A 26,067-nucleotide genomic window follows, 5' to 3' on the forward strand; every position below is an offset into this window, starting at 1 on the left:
ATAACAGGCTCTAGGCAGAGGTGTTCGAAGCGGTGGATGCCACAATTGACATCTAGAGTTTCATTTTCTCCAGCTCTCACGTTTACCTTAAAAAAAAAAAAAAAAAAAAAAAACAAAAAAAAGGACTTTCTGTTGAAGATTTCTGATCTCGCTGATCCAGTTCAATGGTAGATTCTCTTCTTCAACCCAAAAATACTTGGACATCGGTCAAACGTCTTAGAGATAGTTCTTACCAGGAGGGAATGAATTTGTTCAACAAGGTTATAATGTTACATGAATCATTTATATTTAAGTTACAGTAACGATACAAATATAACAACTCCTTTCAACCAACACCAGGTACTATGCATATTTAAAGAGCTCTTCATTAATATACAAGCTAACATTGTATCCCTTATTTGTATTCAGCTTTCTAAATTCATAACAAGCAGATCCCTCTACAGACTGAGAAGGAAAAATCCTTGTTACAAAGTACCACAGACACTAAAACAATACAAAAGAAGTGGGCATCACTTTCCACTTTCACCTGCTTGCCCATTCTGCAGTTCGGTTTTTCTAATGCCCTACCGTGTATAATTGTACATAACTCTGTCTTATTACAACTACAGCCCATCTTTAACACCCTGTAGATATGAACACATGCCTTTGATCTTTTCTGGACTCCCACTATGTAGCCCATTTCAGAGGTTTGATTTCCTCTACTACTCTAAAAATATGTACATACATTTCTTTAATTCCTTCGTTTGATAGCTCGAACACACAAGCATCTCCTTCTTCCAGGTTATTCTCAATGGAGAAATATTTCCAACCTCCAACAAGGGCACCCTCACTTACAGATTCCTTGTATCTGTAGATTGCCACCCAGTGTGCCCCAAAAGGGTTCCGGAGTGTGACATGTTGTGACCTTCTTGGGAAATATTTCCTTGAGAACCAAACTGGAATATGCTGCAAAATAGAATTAACCCAGTGTGATACACCTCAACAAGCAAGCAACATGGGAAGTGAAACATGATTCTTTCACCAATTCCCATACATCATTAAAGAGAATGCAGTTAACCACAACATAGTTCAGATTTGCATCACTTTAACATTTTTGCAAAATCCAGCTTATTTGCATCTAGCAAATCCATGAACATCTAACTAAATGAAAATCACATTATTTTTTTCTTTTTAAAATAAAGACGAGTGCAGAATCTAATAATTTATTACACCCATTCATATTTGTCAAGCTCGAATTCCAAAAATACATTTTTTTCTCTTTTCTTTTTGTGTGGGTCACATTGGTTCGAAAGAGAGATGTTTTTACCAAGACTTCTCTCACTGAAAATCAGGTGTCTCACCATTAACCCAAAGGCTTAGATGGACAAATGCATACAATTCAATTCATACAAGACCTATGAAAGTCCTTAAAGGGCATCTTGAGTCAATTTGTCAGCTATTATAGTGGAATAGTTAGAAGAGGATAGCCAATTCTTGGTTTCTACTGGGACTAAAAGATTTCTTTTTGCGTTTAGCTTTATAGCCCCAAAAGAATAATTCTAAACGATGCATTTCTTTTTTCAAAATTATCATTATTTTGTGCTTTGACAGTAGCATAATGATGCAAATGACTTCTTGCACATCTTCAGCTTGTTCTTGAAGTTGTTTTTTTACTTTGACAATAATACAACAACTCAAATGATTTTTGACAATTGTTTAGAAAATTTTTTGCTTTGACAATCACACAATCGCTTCTGAACTATGGTTCCACCAATAAATTAGAAGTCTATGAAAACTATCCTTCAGTTTACATCTAGATGCTTATGGCTGCCGAAAAGCATCCATCTATGCAAGTGCTTACATGCATGCACCTACTCATCCTACTGCTAGAATAATGCATGGTATGCAACATCTAGGAAGCGGAAAGCACAAACACATCTTCGTGAAATCTAATGTATAAAGAATATGTTTTCAAGATCCTGCACCATATATGTATCAGTTTCTTAATATAGACAATTTTAGAAGGCTAAGTAAGTGTTGAGAACATTCAAATAGAGCCAGTTTTATACTTTAATAAGTAGTGTTCCAAGTTCAAATGGTCAGAATAACATTTGTTCCTTGTAAATGGTTTTATTGGAAATAAAATTTCTTGTGAGGCTGATTTTGAATTTTAAGATCTGCAAGAACAATGAGAAATAGTCTTTAGTAAACACTAAATACTGAACCAAACCTCCTTCCAGAGAATAATAATAACGACAATCGTAAATATTGATGATCATGATGATGACAATGCTGTGCAAATAAATGTTGTTGGGTTGTGCCAGCTTATCATAAGAAAAGAAATCATATTAGGTGGTTTCCTGCATGGCACACCTCCAAGGCTTTACATCAATTTTACATGTTTTTAATAGGAATCACAAGAAGAGATCTGTGACATACTTTTGCAAACAAATTTGTGCTAACAATGTCAAGTAGTTCTATTCTGCAAATTCTAGACAATTTATGCATAAGAAAATATCAGTATTAAAATTCAAATAAAACGGGGACTTGAGAAGGAAAACTTGCCAAATAAAATCCAGAATACACATTCGATCGTTTCATAATATGCGTGAAGAATGGCTTTCCCGATCTGAATGAACTCGCTGCTGCAAATGCCTTTTGTCTTTCTATCTCTGTCACTGGACGCCTTGCTGACACAACATTTGAATAGTTTCTAACACGAGAGCCCACTGATTTTTTTTTCTTCTGGGGAGACTTCTTTGTCTTCAAAACACTTGCATTTTTCCCTGCAAAATTTAAAGTACTGTAACAAGTATCCCAAATAAAACTCCACATGAATCACACTAATAGAACTTTGAAAGGAACTAACGCTTACTAGGAAGTTTGTCTTTCGAAATATAAGTAATAGGTGAACTGCTTTTAATTTTCAGTTTCTCTGAGTGTGTAATATGTAAAGCCTTTGGCTTTTCTTTCTTCTGGGAAGATATGGTTGTCTTTGAAACCTTTGCAAATTTCCCTGCATAACTTAATAAACTATATAAGAAGGCTAAATAAAACTGCAGTTGAAGAAAACCACTAAGGATATTTAAAGGTAATCACGCTTATCAGGAAGCCTGTTGTTGGAAACAAATGGAACACTAGTACGAGGGTCAATGTTCAATCCCTCTGAGCACCCAATATGCGAGTCCATAAGCTTTTCATTCTTTGGCATGTTTGACTTTGAAACCCCTACCTGTTTGCCTGCAGAACTTACAAAATTATAACTTGAACGGCAATCAAAACTTCTTAAGGTCAAATTAAAGGAACGTTTAAAGGGCACTCACCCTTATTAGGAGATCTGTGTTTGGTTCTAAAAGGAACACAGGAACCAATGTCAATGTCAAAGGCCACTAAGTGCCCCTGAATATCTGTAGTTGAATCTATATTGATGAATCCACCATCATCTTTATGATGAAATGTTTCTTCCACCTTAGTTCTATCACAGTCATCAGTCATGTCATAAGCTAATGGCTTCAAGGGCATGACGTTCCACTCTCTAGATTTCTTTCTCATGGTAACTTTGTGAGAGCCAAGCTGAGAGAGGACGGGATAGTCAACCAAATTCTGAGTTACTCCAATTTCAACAAGGCTTCTCTCACTTACAAAGTTTTGTACACTAAAAGGATCTTCCTTCTCACATCCAGTACTATCAAATATTTGAACAGTAAATTGCATATTGCCATCGTATCTAAAGACCAAAAAGTCTTCCATTTCCAAACAACAATCTCTCACAAATTCCTTCCAACCATCATCAAATAACATGCCACCAATGGTTTTTATCAATTGTACATGCCTAATTTTTCCATTTGGACCTTTTAGAATGGCATTTTCAGATGATTCATGTTCAATGTGCCTCTGAAAAGCTGGTGGGATCCACTGCCAAGCACACATTCATTTACCAGAAATAAGCATATCACCAAAGGGAAAAAGGAAGAACATCAAGGAATGTGAGAAAAATTGTACACCCACAATTTCATTCATATCCCCTACAAATAAATAAGGGATTGTATACAATGAGACTATTTACCTTTGGTATAGGGAGGTCACAATTACTTACAACAATCTGATGTAAAATCTGATAGCTTGGGTGTGTCACAAAGTTCAAGGAAATTTCTTTTGAAATTTGACCTTAGTCAACGAAATAAATGCAGCCACCCAATTTCACATCCAATGGTAAAGATTAATTGTGACCACCTGGTACCAAAGGTAAATGGTCTCATTGTATACTTTCCCAATAAATAAATAACTTTGGAACCTTTTTTAAGAAGAGAATACTTAAAAGTTAAAACTAATACAGTGGATGCCTAGATAGGGGTCATTCCCTACATGAGCCAAGTAGACTTTGAAAAGGTCCGTCCATACACCAGATTCATGTTCAAAGCCATCAATCTTGTGCTGGCACAGACACTTTGTACTATAGATCATCACAGTATTCACTTGATTCAGTTCTTTAGATCATATGTAACAGTAACATATATAGTCACAGAGAAGAATGTAAGAGCAGCAGGCTTCCATCGGCTTTCAATTCCCATTTACGCAATTTAAATTCCTTTTTCGCTAATGCAACATGAAATTCTATCTACAGGTACAATTTTCTAAAATTCCGTGTATCAAGTGACGTAAGTTTCCTTAATGCCATACATGAATGTTCTTTGTGGGTATTGCTGATTGCTGCTATCATGTAATAATTATTCATTCAATGTCTCTAGTTTAACTTTAGATGAAACACTACTAGCTAGTTCTGAGGTCATACTTTTGCTATTAATCATTTTGAACTACCTGATAAATAAGTAAAAGGAGAGAAGAAAATACAAGAGAGGGAGAGAAAGATGAAGAAATGCACATACAGTGAAAGGAGTGGTGCTAAATTTTTTTAACCTGCCATGCATCTGAAATAAGCTGTATGCTGTCCAATTAACAAAAATAAGAAAAGCTGCACCCATTCCAAAAACAATAACTCTGGAAACATAAACAATACAATAAACGTATAACTTAGTAGGTAAATGGGGTAAATGAGTAAAATATGAATTACAGGAAATCGATGCACACTAGAATTCAAAAAAGTATTGGTGTATCAAAGCTTTGGTTAAAACCAGCAATTTGGAACTCAAATTAGACAAAAGGAAGAGATATGGATGAGGATCACTGATTTTCATGAGCAAAACAGCAGATGATCTCTATATGCAGGGCCATGGAATACCTGTCATATGAAGATGAAATGTACCCAAAGGATACCGTTACTTGTTGAAGGCATCGAACAATATTCAGCTATGGTATTTAACCTATACAGAGAGTATCTCACCGTTTGCGTTGTCAAGCTTGAAAAACACTAGTAGGTCTTGGGTTGAATTGATGATAACAGTAAGTGCATTCCTTTGCAAAGAAAATACATGGTTTATGAGTTCTTTCATGATACTTTTGAACCCAACAGTAGCAGGATGCTGAAACTAAATCACCTTTGTATTGAGAAACTCTCTACTTTACATTTCTACTTAAGTTTTGAGTGGAAATGGTCCAATATTTTACATGTAAAACTTACTGAGCATCCTTTAATTTTTGAGAGACCACATTTAATGTACTATTTACATTACCTGCATTTAAAATGCACCGTCCAAAGCATATCTGAGTTTTTCAAATTTCTTTTGCACTTGCCACATAAGGGATTTGGTCCAAGACATAAATGCAATTTTTTTATTTATTTTTTTGGGTAATTCAGTGGGGAAGACAGGCCCCTGCCTGTTTTTTTCAATAGATTAGGGAGTTACATTTTGAAGGTGTTAATTTGGGATGTTAGTGGTAGGAATGGATACCACGATGTGGTAACTGGGTGTGGGGATGGAACCACCACGACCCACACTAAATACTCACTCACAAAGCCAAGCCAGACATGCAAAATATATCTAGAACAGCCATTTTGATCAGTATGGTTTAGAGAAGTACAACACATGAGCTTAATAACGACTCTTCTAGGGATAAAATACACACCAAGATTGTCTTAATAGGAATAAGAACCTAACTCAAGAAAACATCTGCATTCCTCAAACATCAAATTATAAGGCTTGCCACCTCACAATTCATGGAATGGGCATGTCTCAGAATGTTAAAGATGCAAAACTAGATATACTCCACAAAGTGAGACAATGTCAATCTAGATGACTTGTTGAAGGGAGAGAAGGCACAGATCGGATACTATACAGACTCCTTATGGCCCTGTGCAGTTGAAAAATGATCAAGGGTCAGGGTAAAGGCATTCAAATCATGCATTGAACAAAACCACTGCATTGGCATGAAGCCAATGAATGTAGTCACAATAACTGCTAAACATGCTATGGATTTCCAAAATGATCCAACTAACAACTAGATACTGGTTTGTATACTTTTTTTATTTTTTTTCTCGTAAAAGGAAAAACAAAAACATTGTTATCTAGATGCTAAACTGCAGAGAAAATCAACAACTAGAAACCAAGCAACTCTTCAGCCTAGAACACCTTCATAGGTTGCTGGGCCGGGTGTGCCCAAGCTCTCCCAAATTTTATAGCTTAGCCTGGGCTTGGCTTGGGTCTGAATGTTTCAAAACGTGTGAGGATTGATGCCCCTGCCTGTATGAAATTGGGTGGATGATGCATCTGTAAATCTAGAAGGAGCTTGGAAACAAAGTTAAATTATTATCCAAAGAAATTTCTAGGAAACTTCTTTAGAAAGATCCAAGAAATATATTGATGACTTCTCTCTAAAAATATCTTTCAAATCAATAGCAAGGATTGTATCTAAGGAATCAATGGCCAAGATTGGCAACATTTGGGCTATCAAAATTAGCTCATAAATACCCCCAAAGGGGACCATTCTAGTAGCTTAGAGTTGAGACTTGCCTTGAGTCCTATTGGCAAGTGAGGAACTCCTCTTTAAGTGCTGAGTAATTTCAACTAGAGGTTGAGAGATTCCCTCCTTGTTTCATATGAGAGGGTTTGAAGGAGGTAGACCTTTTAAATAAGTGCATTTGCAACCTTGTTCATAGCTCCCCACTTACAGATAGTGAAGGTAAACTCTTGAAGATACGTTGTCCATTTTGCATGTCGAGAATTCAACTTCTTTTATGAGTTTAGTAACTTTGCACTTCCTAAGGATTAAAAGACCTTCCTTAGGTGTTCCTTATGGGATTCTTCATTTTTGCTATAGATCAAAATGCCATCAGAGTATACAACCACAAAATTTTCCCATAAATGGGTGCATGACCTATACCATTAGCCTCATAAAAGTGTTGGGAGCATTTGACAGCCCGAATGGTATTACCGGCCCACTCATAAAGTCCATCGTTTGTTGTAAGATTGTCTTCCACTCATCTTCGGGGCGGATACAAATTTAATGGTATCCGCTACAAGATCTACTTTTGAGAAAATTGTTGAACCAGCTAGCTCATCAAGCATATCATCAAGCTGTGGAATTGGAAACCTATGTTTGACAATGACCTTGTTGACGACATGGCTGTCTATGCACATCCTCCAAGACCCATCTTTCTTTAGTGTAAGCAGGGTAGGAACAACGAGAGGACTTATACTTTCTTAAATAAATCCCTTGCTAAGGAGTTCATTAACGTTCTTCTGAAGCTCTTGATGCTCGGCAAGACTCATTTGGTAGTCGGGTAAGTTGGGGAGGCTTGCACCAGGCACTAAGTCAATCCGATGCTGAATATCGCTCAATGGAGATAGACCCTTTGAGAACTCATTAGGGGTTACATCAGCAAATTTATAAAGTATGTCTTTCACACCTTTGGGTACATTGTGCTACTCTCCTCTTTGTTCTGTGGCTACCAATACATAAATTAAATCACCCTCTTTTGCTTTCATAAAATCTTTAAAAGATAACAAATTTACATTTGTCCTTGAGAATTTGACGTGTAGGAGAATCTCATAAGGGCCAAAGACATATCTTGATGCCATCTTTAACAAATGAGCAAGTATTTCATCGGCCATCATGCATTGTACCATAGCCATATTGCCATAGCCTTCCTAGAGTGACAAGGCATGCTTAGGGAGAACATCGCACCAGATTTCATCCTGGTATTGCTTCCCTATGCTGAATTTAAGCAGTACCTTCTATCAAGTGGAACTTTACCCCCTCTTTTAAACCACCAATCTTATAAGACTGTGAGTTTTATTGCAATATAAGGTAAATTACAACTGCATTAGTTAGGAGAGAGGGAAAAACAATGAAGGTATCTCTCAACCTTTAGTGGAAATTACTTACCACTTAGAGAGGAATCGCTCACTCTCAAATAGGACTTCAGGCAAGCCTCAACTCTAAGCTACTGGAATGGTCCCTTTTGGGGGTATTTATAGACTAATTTGGGTAGTCCAAACGTTGATAAATCTTGGCCATTAAGTCATAAAGATATTTTCTTGGATCTTTCTAAAGAAGCTTCCGAGAAAATTCTTGGATAATAATTTAACTTTGTTCTAGGGTTCTTTGGAACCTTCCAGGCTCCTTCTTCTTGATTTAGGGATGCATCAATCACCCCTCCTTCAAAAGAACTCGTCCTCGAGTAATCGACCATGGACCTCCATATTTCCAAATCTACTTCCTTCAATTGCTCTTCAGTTAGCCAAGTATCTCTTAGTCGTCGTGCTTTAGAATATATCAAGGAGGGAGAAGGCTACAGGACGGACCAGCACGATTGGTTGTCTTGCTCTTAATAGCTGCCAATATGTTGTCTTAGGGGCAGGACCGAGATTGGCCCGAGCACCGCACAAGTTTTTGTATCTAGGCCCAAGCCCAATGCGGGCTCAACCTTTTTAAGCCAAGCCTGTCCTGCGGGCCAAATAGGACTGCATGAGTTAGGCCTGAAATGGGGTCCAACCCAAAAGTCTGTGGGCTGGTTTGGCCCAATTGCCAGTGCTAACTATGGAACACTAGCTAGTTCAACTCCTTTCCACTAGCCAATTTCAAAAAAACTAGTTAAGCCTTGATAGAGTCGACTTACTTGAGGACCAGGCAATGTTTCAAAAAGCGCTAGGCGGGTCCTAGGCGACCTGGGAGGTCCAGGTCGCCCAGCGCCTAGGTGGGCGCCCAGAACCTGGGCGGCCCAGTTGAATCCAAAAATGATTTTGCAGTTATGTCAGTATCAGTTATATGTATTGCAGTACATAATTCAAATTATACTACATATTAGTATTTAGTACACACTCCATAAGCATAACCATAATCCATAAGTCAGTTTATACTCCATATCCAATTAAAACTTAAAATTTTCCAACCAACCAAATTATCAAACCAAGTTACATAATAGTATCAAACCAGTACTACAGTACACCACCACGATGAAGAAAACAAAATTAAATTATGAAACTATGAAAGTAATACTTGAAGACTCAAAAGAATCTTCAATAGTTCAATAATTATTCAACATTTATCATTCATTCATCATCAAAAAATCTTGGGTCAGCTGCATTGGCATCATATTCATTGGAGTCGTCACCCTCCTCGACATATTGGTCATCCTTGTCCTCCTCCATCTCTTCTGAATCAGTCTCTTCTTCCTCCTCTTCCTCCACCCTTGTTCTCTGTACAGAAGATCTAGTGGCCCTATGAGGGTCAGCTGATGTCCCTGAAGCATCCATAACCATGTCCCATGTCAATCCTTCATGCCCCTCGACCTCATCATCATCAACTAACCACTTCATAGCATGGTTCATATTTTTTATCTGATGGAGTCTCTCTTAGCAAACCTATCCTTCAAGAATTGATCGTACTTGCATAGACTAGGTCATTGAGCCTCTTTGATTCAAGCATGTTCCTTTTCTTTGTATGAATCTAACAAAATCAAATGAAACTATTTAAAATCTAATATCTATGGTTCATGTATTATTTATAAAATTATATAAATTACCCTTAGTTACGGCCTTACCCCTTCAAAAGTACTCCAATTGTGCTCACAACCGGATGAAGAAGTAGTTAGGTTTAAGATCCGAATGCCCAACTTTTGTAATTTGGAGAACTTCACCCATGTTGGCTCCACCCATGGGCTGCAAAGATATAGAAAAAAATCATAAATAAATAATAAAATTACTTGATTACTTGAACTTGATGAACTTAAGAATATTATTAATACCTGGATTAATTTTGGTCGTTTGCCTCATCGCCATTGGACTCCCAAAAGACTTTAATGAGCACTTGTAATTTATCAGCTCATTAGCACATATAATTTCTTGCATATCAAGATCAGGAACTAGCACATCTACACACTCATTAAATCCATTCATAATTGTGTCATTGTTTGAATATCCTTGTCAATATAAAAAAAAAGCTGGGTTCAAATAATAACCAGCTGCATGCAATGGTCGATGTAGCTGCCTATCCCACTTCTCATCAATAATATCCTAAACAAGCTTTTAGCAGGTTTTGTCATCATTTAAATTTTGGGCTATCTCTCTTTTGCATTTCTCCATAGCATCAGATATGTAGCCCATAGAAGGCTTGTCACTATCAACCATGCGAAGGACTTTGATAAGAGGACAAAATACCTTAACAGCGCCCTACACCCCTCTCCAAAAAGCCTTAGAAAGAATAATATCTCACACATTCTTCCCAACCTGATCTTTAAACCATTTGCATGCTCTCCAGTCATCCGAGGTAAACATTTACCTCAATTGCACTCTTCTCGAATGTATGCTATCTAGGCATAAGTACCAGGTCGCAAATCTCGTGACCCCAAGCTTCACAATCTCTTTCTTGTTTGTAAAGGTAGGCATCATGCTGAGGGTGAGAAGGTGGCTATAAATGAAATTTGTAACTAACTTGGCCTTCTTCACCACACCTGACATCTCGGTTAAACCATCAAGAGCCTCAAGCATGAGGTCTATACAATGTGCTACACATGGTGTCCAAAAGATTCTAGGATAAGCTTGGCGCAACAAATTAGATGCAGCAACCATAGAAGCAGCATTGTCTGTGACAACCTGCATAACCAGATGCTCCCCAACCTCCTTGACTCCCTTCTTTATCACTTGAAATATGTAATGGGCATCATGGATATGGTCAGAGGCATCAATAGACCTCAAAAAAACAGTCCCTACAGGACAATTCACAAGCAAATTCATCTAACTTCTTCTTTTCCTATCACTCCAAGCATTAGTCATAATAGAAACCCTCTACTGAGCCCCTGCATCCTTCTTAAGTTCTACAGCTTCCTTCGTGACACTTTCCTTTTTTAAAAAAAGCTCTGAAAGCTCATATGGCGTTAGGGTTCCATCCCAGGGCCAAATTGGCCAATTGCCTCGACCGCAGCATAGAAACTACTTAAGCGAGCGATATTGAAAGGAATGCCCACCTCATAAAACCATATAGCAAGATAATACACAGCTCTATCTCTCTCTTCCTTCTTGATTCTTTTTTCATTTTTACCATGTTCAAAAAATTGTTTATTTCCTCTTTAACAGCATCAAAAGTCTTTTTACATGGGGCAACATCCCCCCTGATACCGACAAGAAGTGTCTTGAACTGGTTTATGCCACCCTTTTGTATCGTTATCACAAACTTGCATCTTATGCAATTTTTATCATTAGGATCTGAGTTATAGCCATATTTCCAACTGAGATCACCACTCCTATTAGATCTCGAAGAAGACATCTAAAAAATAATGCAATTTACTACAGCAATAAAAAAAATCACTTACTTTGAGTTTGATTGCTCAATCTTCAAACTTTCACCTCAACATGCTTTTAAATGCTCAAAATCTTCTAAAAAAACCCCTAATAACTTTGCAAAACGACAAAAAGTAAATCTAAGATCAATGGGTGATGTTTTGATCAATTTTTGTTAACTTTGAGAAACTCTTCGATCCTAAAAAATTCATCAAAAACTAGTTTTTTAGGGGCTTTCTCTCTCTAATATTGGCTCCAATAAGTTTTAGGTTTCAAATGAACCTAAAACACTAATGGTTGGCTCTTTAATAAAAAAAAAATGACCAAAATTGCCCCCATCGAAACTTATTTCTGCCCCTGTGCGAGGCGTAGGGCCTTGGAACCCGCCCAAGGCTGGGCAAAGGCACTGGGCGCCCGCCTAGGCGAGTTCCGTACCACCTAGGCGGTCACCCAGGGTCGACCGCCCAGATTGGCCGTATCGCCCAGGCCTTTCGGACCGCCTAGGCGCTGAGCGGTCTACTTTTTGAATCACTGGAACCAGGTCAAGTTTCATGCAAAGACAGAGTTTTAAACTTCAAAATTCCTCAAATTCAAGAATCAGAAGAGTCGCACATGAAACAATTGGAGGATGCCACCTCATGGGGTTCAAGTCCTACCAAGCTCCAAGAATAGCGCAAGGTTCCATTATTTTCAGTTTGGAAGCTATGATAGCTATAGTCATAGTTCCTACTCTTCCCAATAGTTGAAATCACTCTAAAAATCAAACTAACACGTGTAAGAAAGACTCCACGCGAACATAACACTTATCACTAGGCAAAACAAGCAAATAACTTTTGCACCCTCAATCACAAATTCAGTTTAATTCAAGGTTTAAAAAATCGGCAACCCCCACACTTGGGAACTGCCCACGTAGTCCAGAACTGGGAGTTGACTAGTCTGAGTGCCTTCGGAAATTGGACTTAGACTGGTTACGTTTATCTGAGATACTTTTTTCGCTTTTTTTTTTTTTCTGAAATATTCTTCAAATCCCTCACATTAAAATCGTTTTTGATCAATTTTGTCACAAATATATCTTCTCCTAGCCCCCATTCATATCTACAAACAAAATTTTTGGATCAAAACCAGTCTTTGACTTTAAAAAATAAAAAATAAATGGCCATGTCAGAATGGGCCTGATTCTGTCAACCTGAAATCTTGTTTTATTAATTAATATTTCGGTAGTTCACCAAATTGATGCAAATTGTTCACAAAATATTACTGTCATAGATCTTTAATTGCCCTATATGTGCAGATGAAATAACAGATATATGGGTTCAAACTTTGATCTTCAAACTAGAATTTGTGCGAAATTTTTGAAGAAAAATGATTGAATCTCGATGATGTAAAAAAATCTCAAATTTTTCGAAGAAAAATGATTGAATCAAAGCAGGTTGCAACAATATGATTTAAATTGATTTAACCAAAGATGTATTACAGGATTGAACACATCTTTCTCAACATCTTTCCTCAAAATAATATTCTCATCATTGTTTTTCAATTATTGAATCTGTTGAAAAACAATAATTTTTTCAATCCTTTTTCAACCAATTCTGTTGATTGAAATGCATAATTTGTTTTTTGATCTTTTTCATTATCATTTTTCAGTCTATTGATTAAAAATGATCACTTTCCTTCTATTTTTTTCTTTTTTTCTTTTTTCCTTTTTTTTTTTTTTTGGGTTTTTCAATTGGTAGTCAGCCTATCCAAATCAGAATTATTAGTGACTGGTTCAACCACCAGTCCGATCTTTTAAACACTGATTTAATCCAAGAAAATATATCAACAAAACGTGCACCTCTGAAATCTTGAAAAGCCTCAAACCCATCAAATTAAAAACCCCAAAACTATATAAACAAAAATGCAGAACAGATTAAAGCTTGAAAACTTCATCAAGGAGAAAAGGGTCACAGAGTAAGAGTTCAACAAATACAAATCATACTCCCAGAACATTTAGAAAAGCATTCAGATTAACAGGGAGGTAACATCAAACTCTAGAAATTAAGCAGATTCAAAGAGTTCCTGAAGTAAACAGAGGAGATTCATATGAAGTCATAATAGAAGCTAAGGTCTCTTTTCATTTTAGTCAGCATAATTGGATACACTAAACCATCGAAGCGCCATGGGTACATCATGCACGACGATACATCATGGAGAAGACACATAACTGATAGTGAAGATACCATATAGAGAGAGAGTCAAATAATGAGTTTGTTTGTCCAATAATCTAAAACACTATAGAGCTAACAATTACAATTAACCCATTTTGCATCAAAATACATTACATCACTAAAAAACTAACCCATTTTGCATCAAAATGCATTACATCACTAAAATGGGCGCTTACAAAATTTATCGCAGAAACCCAACAAGACAGCAAAATGGAGAAAAACCCCCTAAATTATCATGAAAAAAGAACAGGGAAAGCCTTACCAAACGCTCAGAGAAGTTGTCCATTAACACCTTGAAGAAGTAAGAGCTCTTGTTGGGCATCTTATGCCCATGCTTCCTGTAGCACTCTTCCATGCATTGTTCACAAGCTTGCCTACCCCCCCACATTCTCTGTTCTCTACCACTACCCACTAAGAGAGAGAAAATGAGAGCTTTACTGCTACAGGAAGCTCTGCAATTCTCTCTCTACTCTGAGACAATAAAAATTTGGCCTAATTTCCTCGCACCAGTTTGTTGCGGCCACGAAAAGTACCACTGTTTACTGTGCATGGAGCACCACGCGGGATCCATGTGATCATTTTGAGATGCTTTTACCTTCTTAATTTGTTTTTTTGTCTTTTTTCTTTTTGCTTTTTCCCTTCTTTGGAATCTGACAATTCATTTAAATTTTTAGGATTCCGAGCTTTTTATTAGAAGTAGATAAGTTTTTAAAGGGCATAGGATTTATGAAAACAAAATAAAGCCTCACCTCAATTCCTCATCCTAGAAGCACTTTTGGCATCGAAAATTTTTAAAATAGTTATAAAATTAAATTTTAATAGTGGCAATAAAATTTAAAACTCAGAAAATAGTACAAATCTTGAGGATATGTGAGCACTTATGTTTAAAGCGAAATAGATGGTCTAGATGATTTATAGTAATATACATTATTTTTAAATTTTTAAAATTCTAATTTTTGCACAACCATAGTGCTCAAGCTGAGATGATCGATTTAAAGGGTTTTCAACACTTGAATTACAATTTTTGATGAGTTATAAGGTAAGACTTTATTTATTTTAATAGAGCTGCAGCCCTATCAAACCATTTTTCTTAGAATTATCATCTTAAACAAGATTGGGACTTGGGACTTGGATTATTGGGATCCAATATTGGAGGGAAGACACTATAATTTGTCTAACTAGTCTTTCACATAGATTCTTAAAGGATTGCAAGGGCAAAATTTGCTCCTTTTATTATCAATGAAGGAATTCAAGGGGTGGCAACTGGACAGCCCAAGCCTAAGCACAAGCTGGTCGTGATCGAGCCAAAAGGGCCTAGCTCAAGCCCAATCCTAGCTTATCCAGGCCGGGCAAGGGGCAACCTGCTACGTCCCTATCCACCATAGAAGCATAATACAGATCTAAAGTAATAGTTGCCTATGAATTAACATGATTAGCACTTTTATTGAAGAATTTGCACTAGCTAGGAGAACAACTAGTGCCACTTTTTTGTGACAACCTATCATCCATTCGATTGGTTGAGAACCCAGTCTTCCATGCAATGACTAAGCATATTAACGTATATCTTCATTACATATGAGAAGAAGTCATAGGCCAATAACTCATATTAGCACTAATCAGGACAGAAAAACAAGTTGCCAATATATTTATGAAAAGATTTACTATCACAAGATTTGTTTATTACAAAGAAAAATTTGGAATGATCAAAAGATCATCAATCAAAATAAGCTAGCGTTGAGAGAAAGAATTGTAAAAACAACAAAGAATTGTAAAAACAACATGTAGCTTACTAGTCTTTTCTTTACTCTTTCTTCCTACATTCTATTTCTCTCTCTAGATAAAATCCTACCATGTTACTTGGTACAAAAGGGGTCCACATAAGCCCACCATGTTACTTGGTACAAAAGGGGGCCACATGGATGAAGAAATTTAGAGGAGCCAGTATTTCTTGTAGATCTCACCACGCCCTTAGAGATGGCTGTGGGCTTCTATTTATAATAGATGTGTATTCAACATATTGGACAAGAATCCTTGATTCACTCAATCAAGGATTATGTTACATCAATCTTTACAAATATGGAGAGAATATAATACAATCAAATATATATTTTTTAGATCATTTCCAACACTCCCCCTTAAATTGTTGTCATTATGAAACATGGACAAACTGTTTGCTAATGCATGATATTTACAGGTAAGAAGGCTTTTGTTAAGATGTCAGCAAGTTATTATGTAGTTAAAACACAATTAGGAATTATATCTCTACTTCCAACCTTTTTTCAAATAAAATGATAATCCCACTCAATGTGTGTAGTTCATGCATTGAAAGCGAGCTTTATTGTACTTTGATTATCTCAACAAGGAATTACATGTTGAATGTTGATACCCAATTTTGACATAATGGTGAAAATACCAAGTGATATCAATAGTCTCCATTACTCGATATTCTACTTCTAGGCTTGAGCGTGATACAATCCTTCGTTTTTTTTCCATGACACTAGAGACCAGGCAAAAAAAATATAAAATTCTGATATTGACATTCCCGTAGCTGAATCTCCAGCTCAGTCAGCATCAGAATAGGCGACGAGATTAACATGTTTTCGGCCAATAAGAAAAAAACAATCACTCAGGGTACCCCTCCCTTATCAGAGAATTGAAAGAAAGAATAATGTGATATTGTCGGGGAATATATTTTTTTATTTTTCTTCTCTTCACCCCTTTTTTTTTCTTTTCTTTTTCTGGTGGCAAAGATCACTTATAAATAGCCATATTACAATAACTATTGCTTCACATAAAATAAAACTAACAAATCCAAGATTTTAAAAACCTTGATGTCATTAAACCAATTTTCTTTAAATAAAGAAAATATCCACAAAAAGAGAGTACCGGAGATTAAACAAAAAGAGAGTACCGGAGATTACCTCAACCGAGTTTATTACACCCCACACAAAATCACCAACATCAGATGGTGTAGGATCAATAATCAACCTTCAATCTCAACTGGGAAAGCAACTTTATAACAAGCCACACCAATAGAACATGAACCATTTGGTCACAAACTTAAACCCTAGGTGAATTCCCTTAGCAACCTAGTTTGAGAGAGATATTCTCTTTTTGCTACACCCTAAAACCCTTAGCCATAAATCTATAGTTGAGAGATGAGAGAGAGAAGAACTCCATAACCTAAACCCTTAGCCTATTTTCACAATGTGGGAAAGAGAGATATCTCAAAGATGAGAGAATGGGTTGTGTTAATTTAGAGAAGATGCAGAGTCTAGAGAGATAAACTATCTTGATCAATTCTCATTAACAATGAATGAAATCCTAAAAGGGTTTATATACAAATACATATTTAATGTAAATCACGCTATCCCTACACAAATATACAATGACAATACCCCCCTTCAAGCCGATGCAGACATGAGGAAAGCATTAGCTTGTCCACTAAAAAATCATGGCGGCTCCGAGTAACAGATTTGGTGAAAATATCAGTTGTTTACACAGTAGAAGAAACATAAGGAAGAGATAATGTACCATCAAGATAGCGATCACAAACATAATGACAATCTACGGTAATATGCTTTATGCGTTCATGAAAAACTGGGTTAGATGCAATCTTAATTACACTCTGGTTATTTGCATATAAAGGTGTGGGATTTGAAGTAGAGATACCAAACTCATTGAGAAGAGCACGAACCCAAACAATCTCACTAGCAATAGAAGACATAGCACGATACTCAGCTTCAGTGCTTGACTTGGAAACAGTATTCTTTTCTTGCTCTTCTATGATATTAATGATGACCCAAGAAACACACAGTATCCTGTAGCAAAATGACAAGTGTCTGGATCGCCTGCCCAATCTGCATCTGCATATGCACTGAGATCTAAAGAGGATGTGGCGTCAAAGAATAAACCACGAATGGAAGTACCTCGAACATAGCGTAAAATTCGATAACTGCTAATAGATGTGGTCGTCGAGGATCTGAAACAAATTGATTCACAACATGGATAGCATATGCAATATCTAGACAAGTCATAGTAAGATAGATGAGGGAGCCGACGAGTTTGCGATACAACGTAGGCTCAAGAAGAGGATATCTAACATATGCAGAAAGTTTAACATTGAGTTCCATGGGTGTATCAACAACCTTCACATCATTCAAATGGGCAGTTGAAACAAGATCAAGTGCATACCTATGTTGATAGATGTAAATACCATGTTTAGAGTAAGAGATCTCAAGGACAAGAAAATAAGATACTTCCCCAAGAACCTTCATTTGAAATTCTTCTTACAATCGTAGCTTCACATCCTTGATAGAAGTGAAATCATTGCCAGAAATAAGAATATCATCAAAATATAATAAAATAATACAAATTCCATGTTGTGTGGTACGAATAAATATAGAGTGATCATATTTACTTTGAGTGAAGCTAGTGGCAATAATGACAGCCTGAAAACGTTCAAACCATGCACTGGGAGCTTGATTGAAATCGTAAATTGCTTTACGAAGTCGACAAACCAATGACTTATCTTGAGAAACAAACCTAGGTAGTTGACGCGTATAAACTTCTTCTTGAAGTTCACCATTAAGGAATACATTTTTTACATCCATCTACCATATGGGCCACTCACGAATAGACGCGAGTGCAATAAAAGTACGAATAGTTGTTATCTTAGCAACTGGAGCAAAATTTTCTTCATAATCGTTGTCATGCTCTTGGGCATAACCCTGAGCTACTAATCGGGCTTTATGCCGATCAAGAGTGTCATCAGCTCGTAACTTGACTTTATAAACCAATTTACTACTAATGGGATGCTTTTCTAGGGGCAATGGGACCAAATCCCAAGTGTGATTTACCTTTAAAGCTACAATTTCCTCATTCATAGCTATACGCCAGCATTCGAAGTTAGATGCTTGAGACTAAGAAGATGTTTCATGAAACAATGGATTATTGATGGTTGCAGGAGAACAAGTATGATATGGGTTAACTACTAGTAAGTTAAGACAATCAGGTGAAATGGGCTTTTGAAGTGATTGCCGAAGTTGAACAAGACCGGTAGAAGGATCAACAATTGGAGGTGATGCATGATCAGCACTTGACAAGGATGGCTCATCATAGGTAGTTACTTAATGTGATAATCCCTAATTTTCATAATAATGAGAAGGAGGAATCGAAACTAGGAAAAAAGGAAAACTCATGCGCATGTGTAGTTAAGTTAGGGTGTGGGCAATGCTGCTAAAAGGGTATGTGCTTAAAAAATGTAACATGTCAAGATATCCTAATACGATTAATGGAATGATCAAAACAACAATATCCTTTTTAAATTGTTGATTAACCTACAAACATGCATTTGACAAACTTAGGTGAGAGTTTATCATGGATAGAAAATGGTAAAAGTACAAAGCATGTGCACCCGAACACACGTAAATGTGAGCAATCAGTGGGATTTTAAAAAAAAGATTTGAAATGGTGACACATTTTGCAAAATTGATGTACGAAGAAGATTAACAAGATAGACAACAGTACACATCACTTCAGCCCAAATGTTCTTTGGAAAATGAGAGTTAATAAGAAGAGAACGAGTGGTTTCAAGAATATGACGATGTTTTCTTTCAACAATTCCATTATGTTCCGGGGTATGAGGACATGAACGTTGATGAATAATGTCATTTGTATGAAGATACGCTTGAAATTCATTAAATAGATTCTTCCCCCCAAAATCAGACCTAAAAACTTTAATATTTTTCTCAAATGGATTTTTTATCATATTATAGAAGTCTTTAAAAACACTAAACACACTTGGCTTGTGTTTGAGAAAATAAATCCAAGTACATTTAGAAAAATCATTAATAAATATCACATAATAAGAAAATCCATTAATTGAAGGAACAGGAGCAGGGCCCCAAACATCAGAGTGCACTAAAGCGAAATCCACGATACTTCTATTATTGCTATGAGGAAAAGGTTGAGCCAAATGTTTTGCCAACTTGCAACTCTCACAAACAATATTCTTATTAAATTTTCTGTGAGAGAAAACGGTAGGTAAAAGCCCAGAGTTTAAAAGAGAAAGCATTTTTTGAGAATGTGAGTGTCCTAACCTACAATGCCAAATATACTAAAGAGAATTTGATTGATTTATTTCATGAGGAGAAGAGGAAAGCTGACAAACTAGCAGAGCTTGTGACATATGAGAAGGAGCTTCAATGAAACTAACTGTGAAAAGCTGACCCTGCTTACCTTCCAATCACTTTCCCTGTTGCTAGATTTTGCACCACACAACCTTTATTAGAAAAAGAAACAAGACACTTGTTATCAACTAACTAGTCAACAAATATTAAATTCAAAAGAAGATTGGGACTATGATGAACATATTTTAATGCTAAGAAGTTACCAGATGGATCAGGGACATTGGTATTACCAGAGTGGGTAACACGAAGTGGAGACCCATTAGCAGTAAAATAAGTCATATTTTCATAATGAGGTTTTACTAAGGTAAATGTGAAAGTTGTCATGTCAAATGATTTGATACCCCTGAATCTATGATCCAAGTGTTTGAGAACGGATTTGAGTTACCTGAGAAACCCATGGCAACCAAAACCTGAGCAACTTGTTGAAGTGTAGTTGAGACAATAGAGCCAAGATCTGGCATGGATACAGGGGTAACAGATGTGGAGGCACAATGAGAGTGACTGGAAGTGGCATCTTCCAAGCTGAGGGGACTAGGAATTGAGGCAATTGCAGCCCCCATTGAGTCTAACTAAGTACAGGAGGCTTCCCACGTGCCTGATTTTGTTTTTGACAATCACTTATTACATGCCCGAACTTTTTACAATAATTACAAAAACTGTGCTTCTTGCACCGATCGGCCATGTAGCCTCTTTGTTTGCATATGTAACATTGCACTTGGGCATAATTAGTATATTTGTTAGGGAAATTGGACATGACTAATGCCACATCAGTGGCATCTTGTGATGTAGGTTTGAAAACTCCAACAGAGCTTAAGCGAGTTTCTTCAGCAATGAGATCTGAGAAGCAATCATCTAATGGTGGAATGGGAGTACGATGAAGGATTTGTGCTCTCATGTTTTCAAACTTCGATTACAACCCAATAAAAAGTGAAATAAACGAGACCGATTTCGTGCTTTAGTAACAGCTTCAGTGGGTGGCTCTATCTCCATTGAGTTCACCTCATTCCATATACCTGAAAGAGTATTAAAATAATCTTGAATTGATGAGTCCCCTTGTTGTGTCTTCATGCTCTCCTATTCTAGGGTATACAGACAGACAGTATTGGCTTGAGAATAAATCTTCTGTAAATAATCCCACATTGCTTTGGCACTAGATTGATACGTGAGGTTGCGCCCAATTTTGGGCTCCACTGAGTTCATAATCCATGTCACAATAGAACTATCGATGGCAAGCCAATCACTACGCTCATTCTCATCCTTAGGCTAGGAAACAGAACCATTAATATAGCCCCATAGCTTCCATCCCATGAGAAAATGTCTCATTTGGAAAGACCACAAGCAATAGTTCTTCCCATCAAGGCGCACAGAAATTATAGCACTCTCGGTATTAGTCTTTGATTCCATGATAATAAGAGGTATGACTTACACGAAGTACACGGGGATGCAAGAGTATAGAAGAACTCAAAAGCAAAGATATTAAAACACCAAAACAACTCCAACTAGATGGGGTAAATATCGGCCAAGATTTTATTTTATTTTATTTTATTTTATTTTCAGCAATCAATATCTCCTAGCTTTGAATAGTGGATTGAAACCAATATTTTTAGTGAGCCAACGACTCTCCAAAAGTAGACGATGTAAATCGAAAGAGAAATATGAAGTCAAAAAAACAAGGCGAGAGAACAATCTCTCACTCTCTCTCTCTCTCTTTATGAGACCACCAGATAACATAGATATTTCTCAACCAGACGGATCTAGCATGTCAAGCACAGTCTAGTATCGACAAACATCTTTTGCTTAGTATGTTACACAGGGGACCACACTCCCACTAAGTTGATGTTCCACCATATCATTTCATTTTATAAGCACTCATAAAATCTTCAAGGGCCACACTCACCCAACAAGAATCTCCTTTGAGGTGCATCTCATGAGGATCATGCATAAATTGACATATTTGATTGATGGAATATATAATATCTGGTCAAGTGAATTTGAGGTACTACAAACCACCAACAAAACTTTTATATTTTTTTGGATCTTGAATAGGATCATCATCTCTAGCATATAGTTTTTGTATTGTGACCATTGGTGTTGGTGATGGTTTGTTGTCACTCATCCTAAATTTTCTTAACATATCCCATGCACATGTGTGTGGTGTCAATTTCATTCCCTATCTTGTGCACGTAACAGATCTAATGCATACTTTGGTTCTATATGCTTATTGAATTTAGAGAGAAAATGAATATTATTTAGAGGAATGATGCCCAATCATCTATCTAAAAGAATATGGGTGGCAGAACATCTCAAGAGGACTGACATGGTTGATTATAAAGATTGGAGTATTTGATGTTCTTTCTATTGAGGAATTAATATCTTCACCATTACTCAATATTTGATTAGTAGCTCCATCTACCAAGGAGTTTGAACCACACTAAAGCAATATTTGAGATTTGGCAGATGACATGTTTTATGCAAGCGATGTGATAAGAAAAGGTAAAGGCCGTGGGCTATCCCTCTTTTAAATTTTCTTTGCCATTTTAGAATCGTCCCTCATCAAAAACAGTTATATTCCAATAGAAGAAGAGTAGCATCGATATCCTTTATTCTTGTCACTATACTAAACAAACACATATTATTCATCCTTTATATAGAGTTTTTATCTTAAGGAAGTATCAATATGAACATGACACACATAATTATGCTTGTCACTATACTAAACAAATACATATTATTCTGCCTTTGTAGAGAGTTTCTCTCTTAAGGATGTATCAATATGAACATGACACATGTAACCAAAAGCACACAAAACCGAATAATTAGGCACTTGTCTAGTAATCATTTGTGATGGGGACATGTTGTTTGGACTGGTAGAGGTTTGTAATCAATTAATAACAAACACAGTTGTATTAAAAGCTTCACTCCCAAAATGCATCAGTAGTTCACTATATAGTATACGGACAACCACAATTCACAGATGTTTTATTTTGCTCTACCACACCAATCTGGGCAACTATATGAGGACAGGAAAATTGTTGTTTAATACTATGAGAAGTGTAACAAGATAAAAAGGTACATGAAACAAATTCACTATCATAATCACTACCAAGGAATTTAATTCGCAATTGAGAATAGTTTTCAGTGAATTCTTTGAAGGATTAAAAACGTTGAAGGGCTTCATATTTAAATTTTACAAAATATATTCATATAAAGCGAGTGAAACCATCAACAAAACTAATATAATAACGTGAGCCAGAGAGAGAGAGACAAGACCAGAAGGTCCCCATAAATCAGTACGAATGCGAGAAGTACATTTACTTGCATTATAAAAAGGTAATTGATGATTTTTCAAGTAAACAAACATCGCAAACAATGTCAGTTGACATTTTATCACACAAGGAGGGTAAAACCTTAAGTTTATTCAAGTGGTCAACTATAGCATAGCTAGTGTGAGCTAACCGATGTTGTCATAGTTCTGCAAAGACATTATAACTACTTGTAGAGGCTAAGACAGTAATGAACAAAGCATGAATCTCATCGCTTCCAAGAAAATAGAGGTTTTCATGATTTTCAGCTTTAGCAAGGAGCTTCTTGGACCAAATATCAATCACTAAAAGAGCAGTGGGTGTAAATAAGAATGAATAATTGAATAGATCAATGAATTGAGATACAAAGAGGACTTATTTTTTGAAATTTAGGAGCAAAAAACACATTAGGAACTTTTAAGGAACCTATGTATGAAGCAACAAAAGAAGTATTAATATGTGTGATAGGAACTTAGGAAAATCATCTATAATGATATGACAACAACTGTTATAGAGAATAAACAAGAATACCTGAATCATCGACCACATGATTTGTGGCTCAGGTGTCCACAATCACACCTACCTTAGAGGGTATAATGAGTGATATAGGATCAAAGGAGTGAGTCAAAGCATTAGGGTTGTCTTGAGAGTCCTGTCAAGAGTACTGATAATAGCACTAAGGAGAGATATTTTTTGTGACCACGTATTTGACAAAATTCAGCACCAATCTTATTAATGGGATGGGTTGGTGGTCCTGGTAAAAGTCCTCGCCCTCGAACACCTCTAGGATTGCCACGACCAAATAAGGTGCTAGACCACCTTGGCCTGTAGGACCGCAATGACCTTATCATCTTCCTCTTCTATGACCTCGTCCTTTTCCTCTTCCTCTTCTATGACCTCGTCCTTTTCCTCTTCCTCTTGACGTTTGAGATGACGTATAGAGAAACTCGTGTGGGTCTTAATGTAGTGGCTGAGTCATTATTTCCCAAATGTGAAAGATTGAACAATAACTCATGTTAAAAACAGAGATGGCGAAGAGTTGTAGATGATGGTAGAGCTGATCGAGCCATAACTAGAGCGACAAATATTTTGTATTCCTCACCAATCTCATGTAAAAGGTAGCAGACTTTTTTCTTTATCATCCACAAGCTGTTGTATAATTACCAATTAATCAAAAAGGAATTTCATCATATTCAAATAGTCTTGAATAGATTTATGCCCCATGTATTGAAGTTCGGTTTGAAGGTCCATTAGTTGCACCTCAAATTTGTTGTGCATAGGAATTGTAATGGTAGACTACAGATCTTGGGGAGTAGAGATGTCAAGTACTTGTACCAGAGTTTCAAGTGATAGCATAGAGTTGATCCACGCTATGATGAGTTGATCGCATATCAGTTTTCATGTTCTAGGTTAGAAGAATCTTTATTTAAGAGAAGAAACTTAGAGGGCTCTAGTGTAGAGCCCTCAAAGTGTCCCATAATTCCTTGGCTTCTAACATTAGGAATAATTTGACCTTTCCCTAGTAGAAAATTGTCATCAAAGAGTTTGACAATGACAAGATGAGGAAGAAGGTTTAGAAAGTGCATAGAATAAGACATTTTTTGAAGGAAATAGATAGAGAAAGCCGATTGAGAGAGTTTTATGAACGATGTGAGATTTTATTTTATTTTAGTTTTAGAGAGAAAGAGAGATCTGATCTTAGAGATAGAAAAGTAGGAGTTGAGAAATTTCTTTTTGACATGTAGAGTAGATATAGGGCCTTTGAGAAGAGGAGTGAAAGGAGAGATTTGGTTCCTAGAATAGACATGGAGAAAAAAAATTCAGGACAGAGAAAGTGTGACTTTATTCGCCTAATGAGATAGGACTGTGGGCTTAATGTTAGAGAGAGAGAGAGATTGTGACTTGGTGTAAGGAAAATTTTTTACTTACCCTTTTTTTTTCTAGTGTAAGAGAAAAAGAAGGGAGATGTAAGAGAGGAAAAAGAAAATATAAAATGCTTTTATTGGGTCTTGGGCCAGACTTTGTCTTGGGCCTTTTAGTAAGTGAAAAAAATAAAGAAGAGCAGAAGCGTCAAAAGAAACAAATAAGGTGCTAGTATTTTTTGTAGAGAGAGAGAGAGATAGATAGAGAGAGATTTAATGGAAAGAAATAAAAGAGTTGAGAACTTGGGTTAATGTAAAGAGATTGAATATACGACTTATCAGTAAATGTTGTATGAGAAATACAATGAGGCATGGGAGACTAGATGACTTTGAAAAAGGAATTTAGAGATCTTGAGAGAGGAATTTAGAGACGTCACTATAATACCATGGAGAAAATTAGAGGAGTCGGCGTTTTGGTTAAAACTCACCACGACCATAAAGAGGGTCGTGGGTTCTATTTATAATAGATGTGTATTCAACATATTCGGCAAGAATCCTTGATTAACTCAATCGCATCAATCTTTACAAATATAAAGAGATTAGAATAAAATCGAATATATTTTTTGGACCTTTCTAGGTTATTTCTCTTAAGGAAAGTGTATAAGTATATGTGTTTTGAGAAATATACCACACATTGTATGGTGTGCGGATGCACAACACTTGTCATAAATGTGGGCAACATACATAAAATCATAAATGGAACTCGATCCATTTCTTGATCTAAAACAAAATAAAATAGGTATTTTTTTTTAACACATTACAAACCAGGTAAAAGTTCAATGAGATTTTAT

The 26,067-nt window shown here is 36.4% G+C and overlaps 1 protein-coding gene across 3 annotated transcripts; it reads right to left on the bottom strand.

Annotated features, from left to right (window-relative positions):
• Window positions 1-345: 345 nt before the first annotated feature.
• LOC18426513 (B3 domain-containing protein Os01g0723500) lies at window positions 346-14,743 on the bottom strand. Of its 3 annotated transcripts, XM_088871085.1 has the most exons (7): window positions 14,124-14,370; window positions 4,866-4,924; window positions 3,303-3,894; window positions 3,079-3,219; window positions 2,855-2,995; window positions 2,545-2,765; window positions 346-945 (listed from the first exon to the last, which is right to left on the bottom strand). In XM_088871085.1, exons 2-7 carry the CDS (start codon window positions 4,905-4,907, stop codon window positions 667-669), a joined length of 1,416 nt encoding a protein of 471 aa, XP_088727211.1. In that variant the 5' UTR covers window positions 4,908-4,924; window positions 14,124-14,370; the 3' UTR covers window positions 346-666. The 3 variants fall into 3 exon arrangements, with proteins under 3 accessions (XP_088727211.1, XP_006833221.1, XP_088727210.1); XM_006833158.4 differs by lacking the exon at window positions 4,866-4,924 and having other exon boundaries at window positions 14,124-14,743; XM_088871084.1 differs by lacking the exon at window positions 14,124-14,370 and having other exon boundaries at window positions 4,866-5,020.
• Between the last annotated feature and the right edge of the window lie 11,324 nt (window positions 14,744-26,067).

The sequence above is a fragment of the Amborella trichopoda genome, chromosome 7 (assembly GCF_054954075.1).
Source record: "Amborella trichopoda isolate Santa Cruz 75 chromosome 7, AtrichopodaSantaCruz75HAP2 v2.0, whole genome shotgun sequence".
NCBI lineage: Eukaryota > Viridiplantae > Streptophyta > Magnoliopsida > Amborellales > Amborellaceae > Amborella > Amborella trichopoda.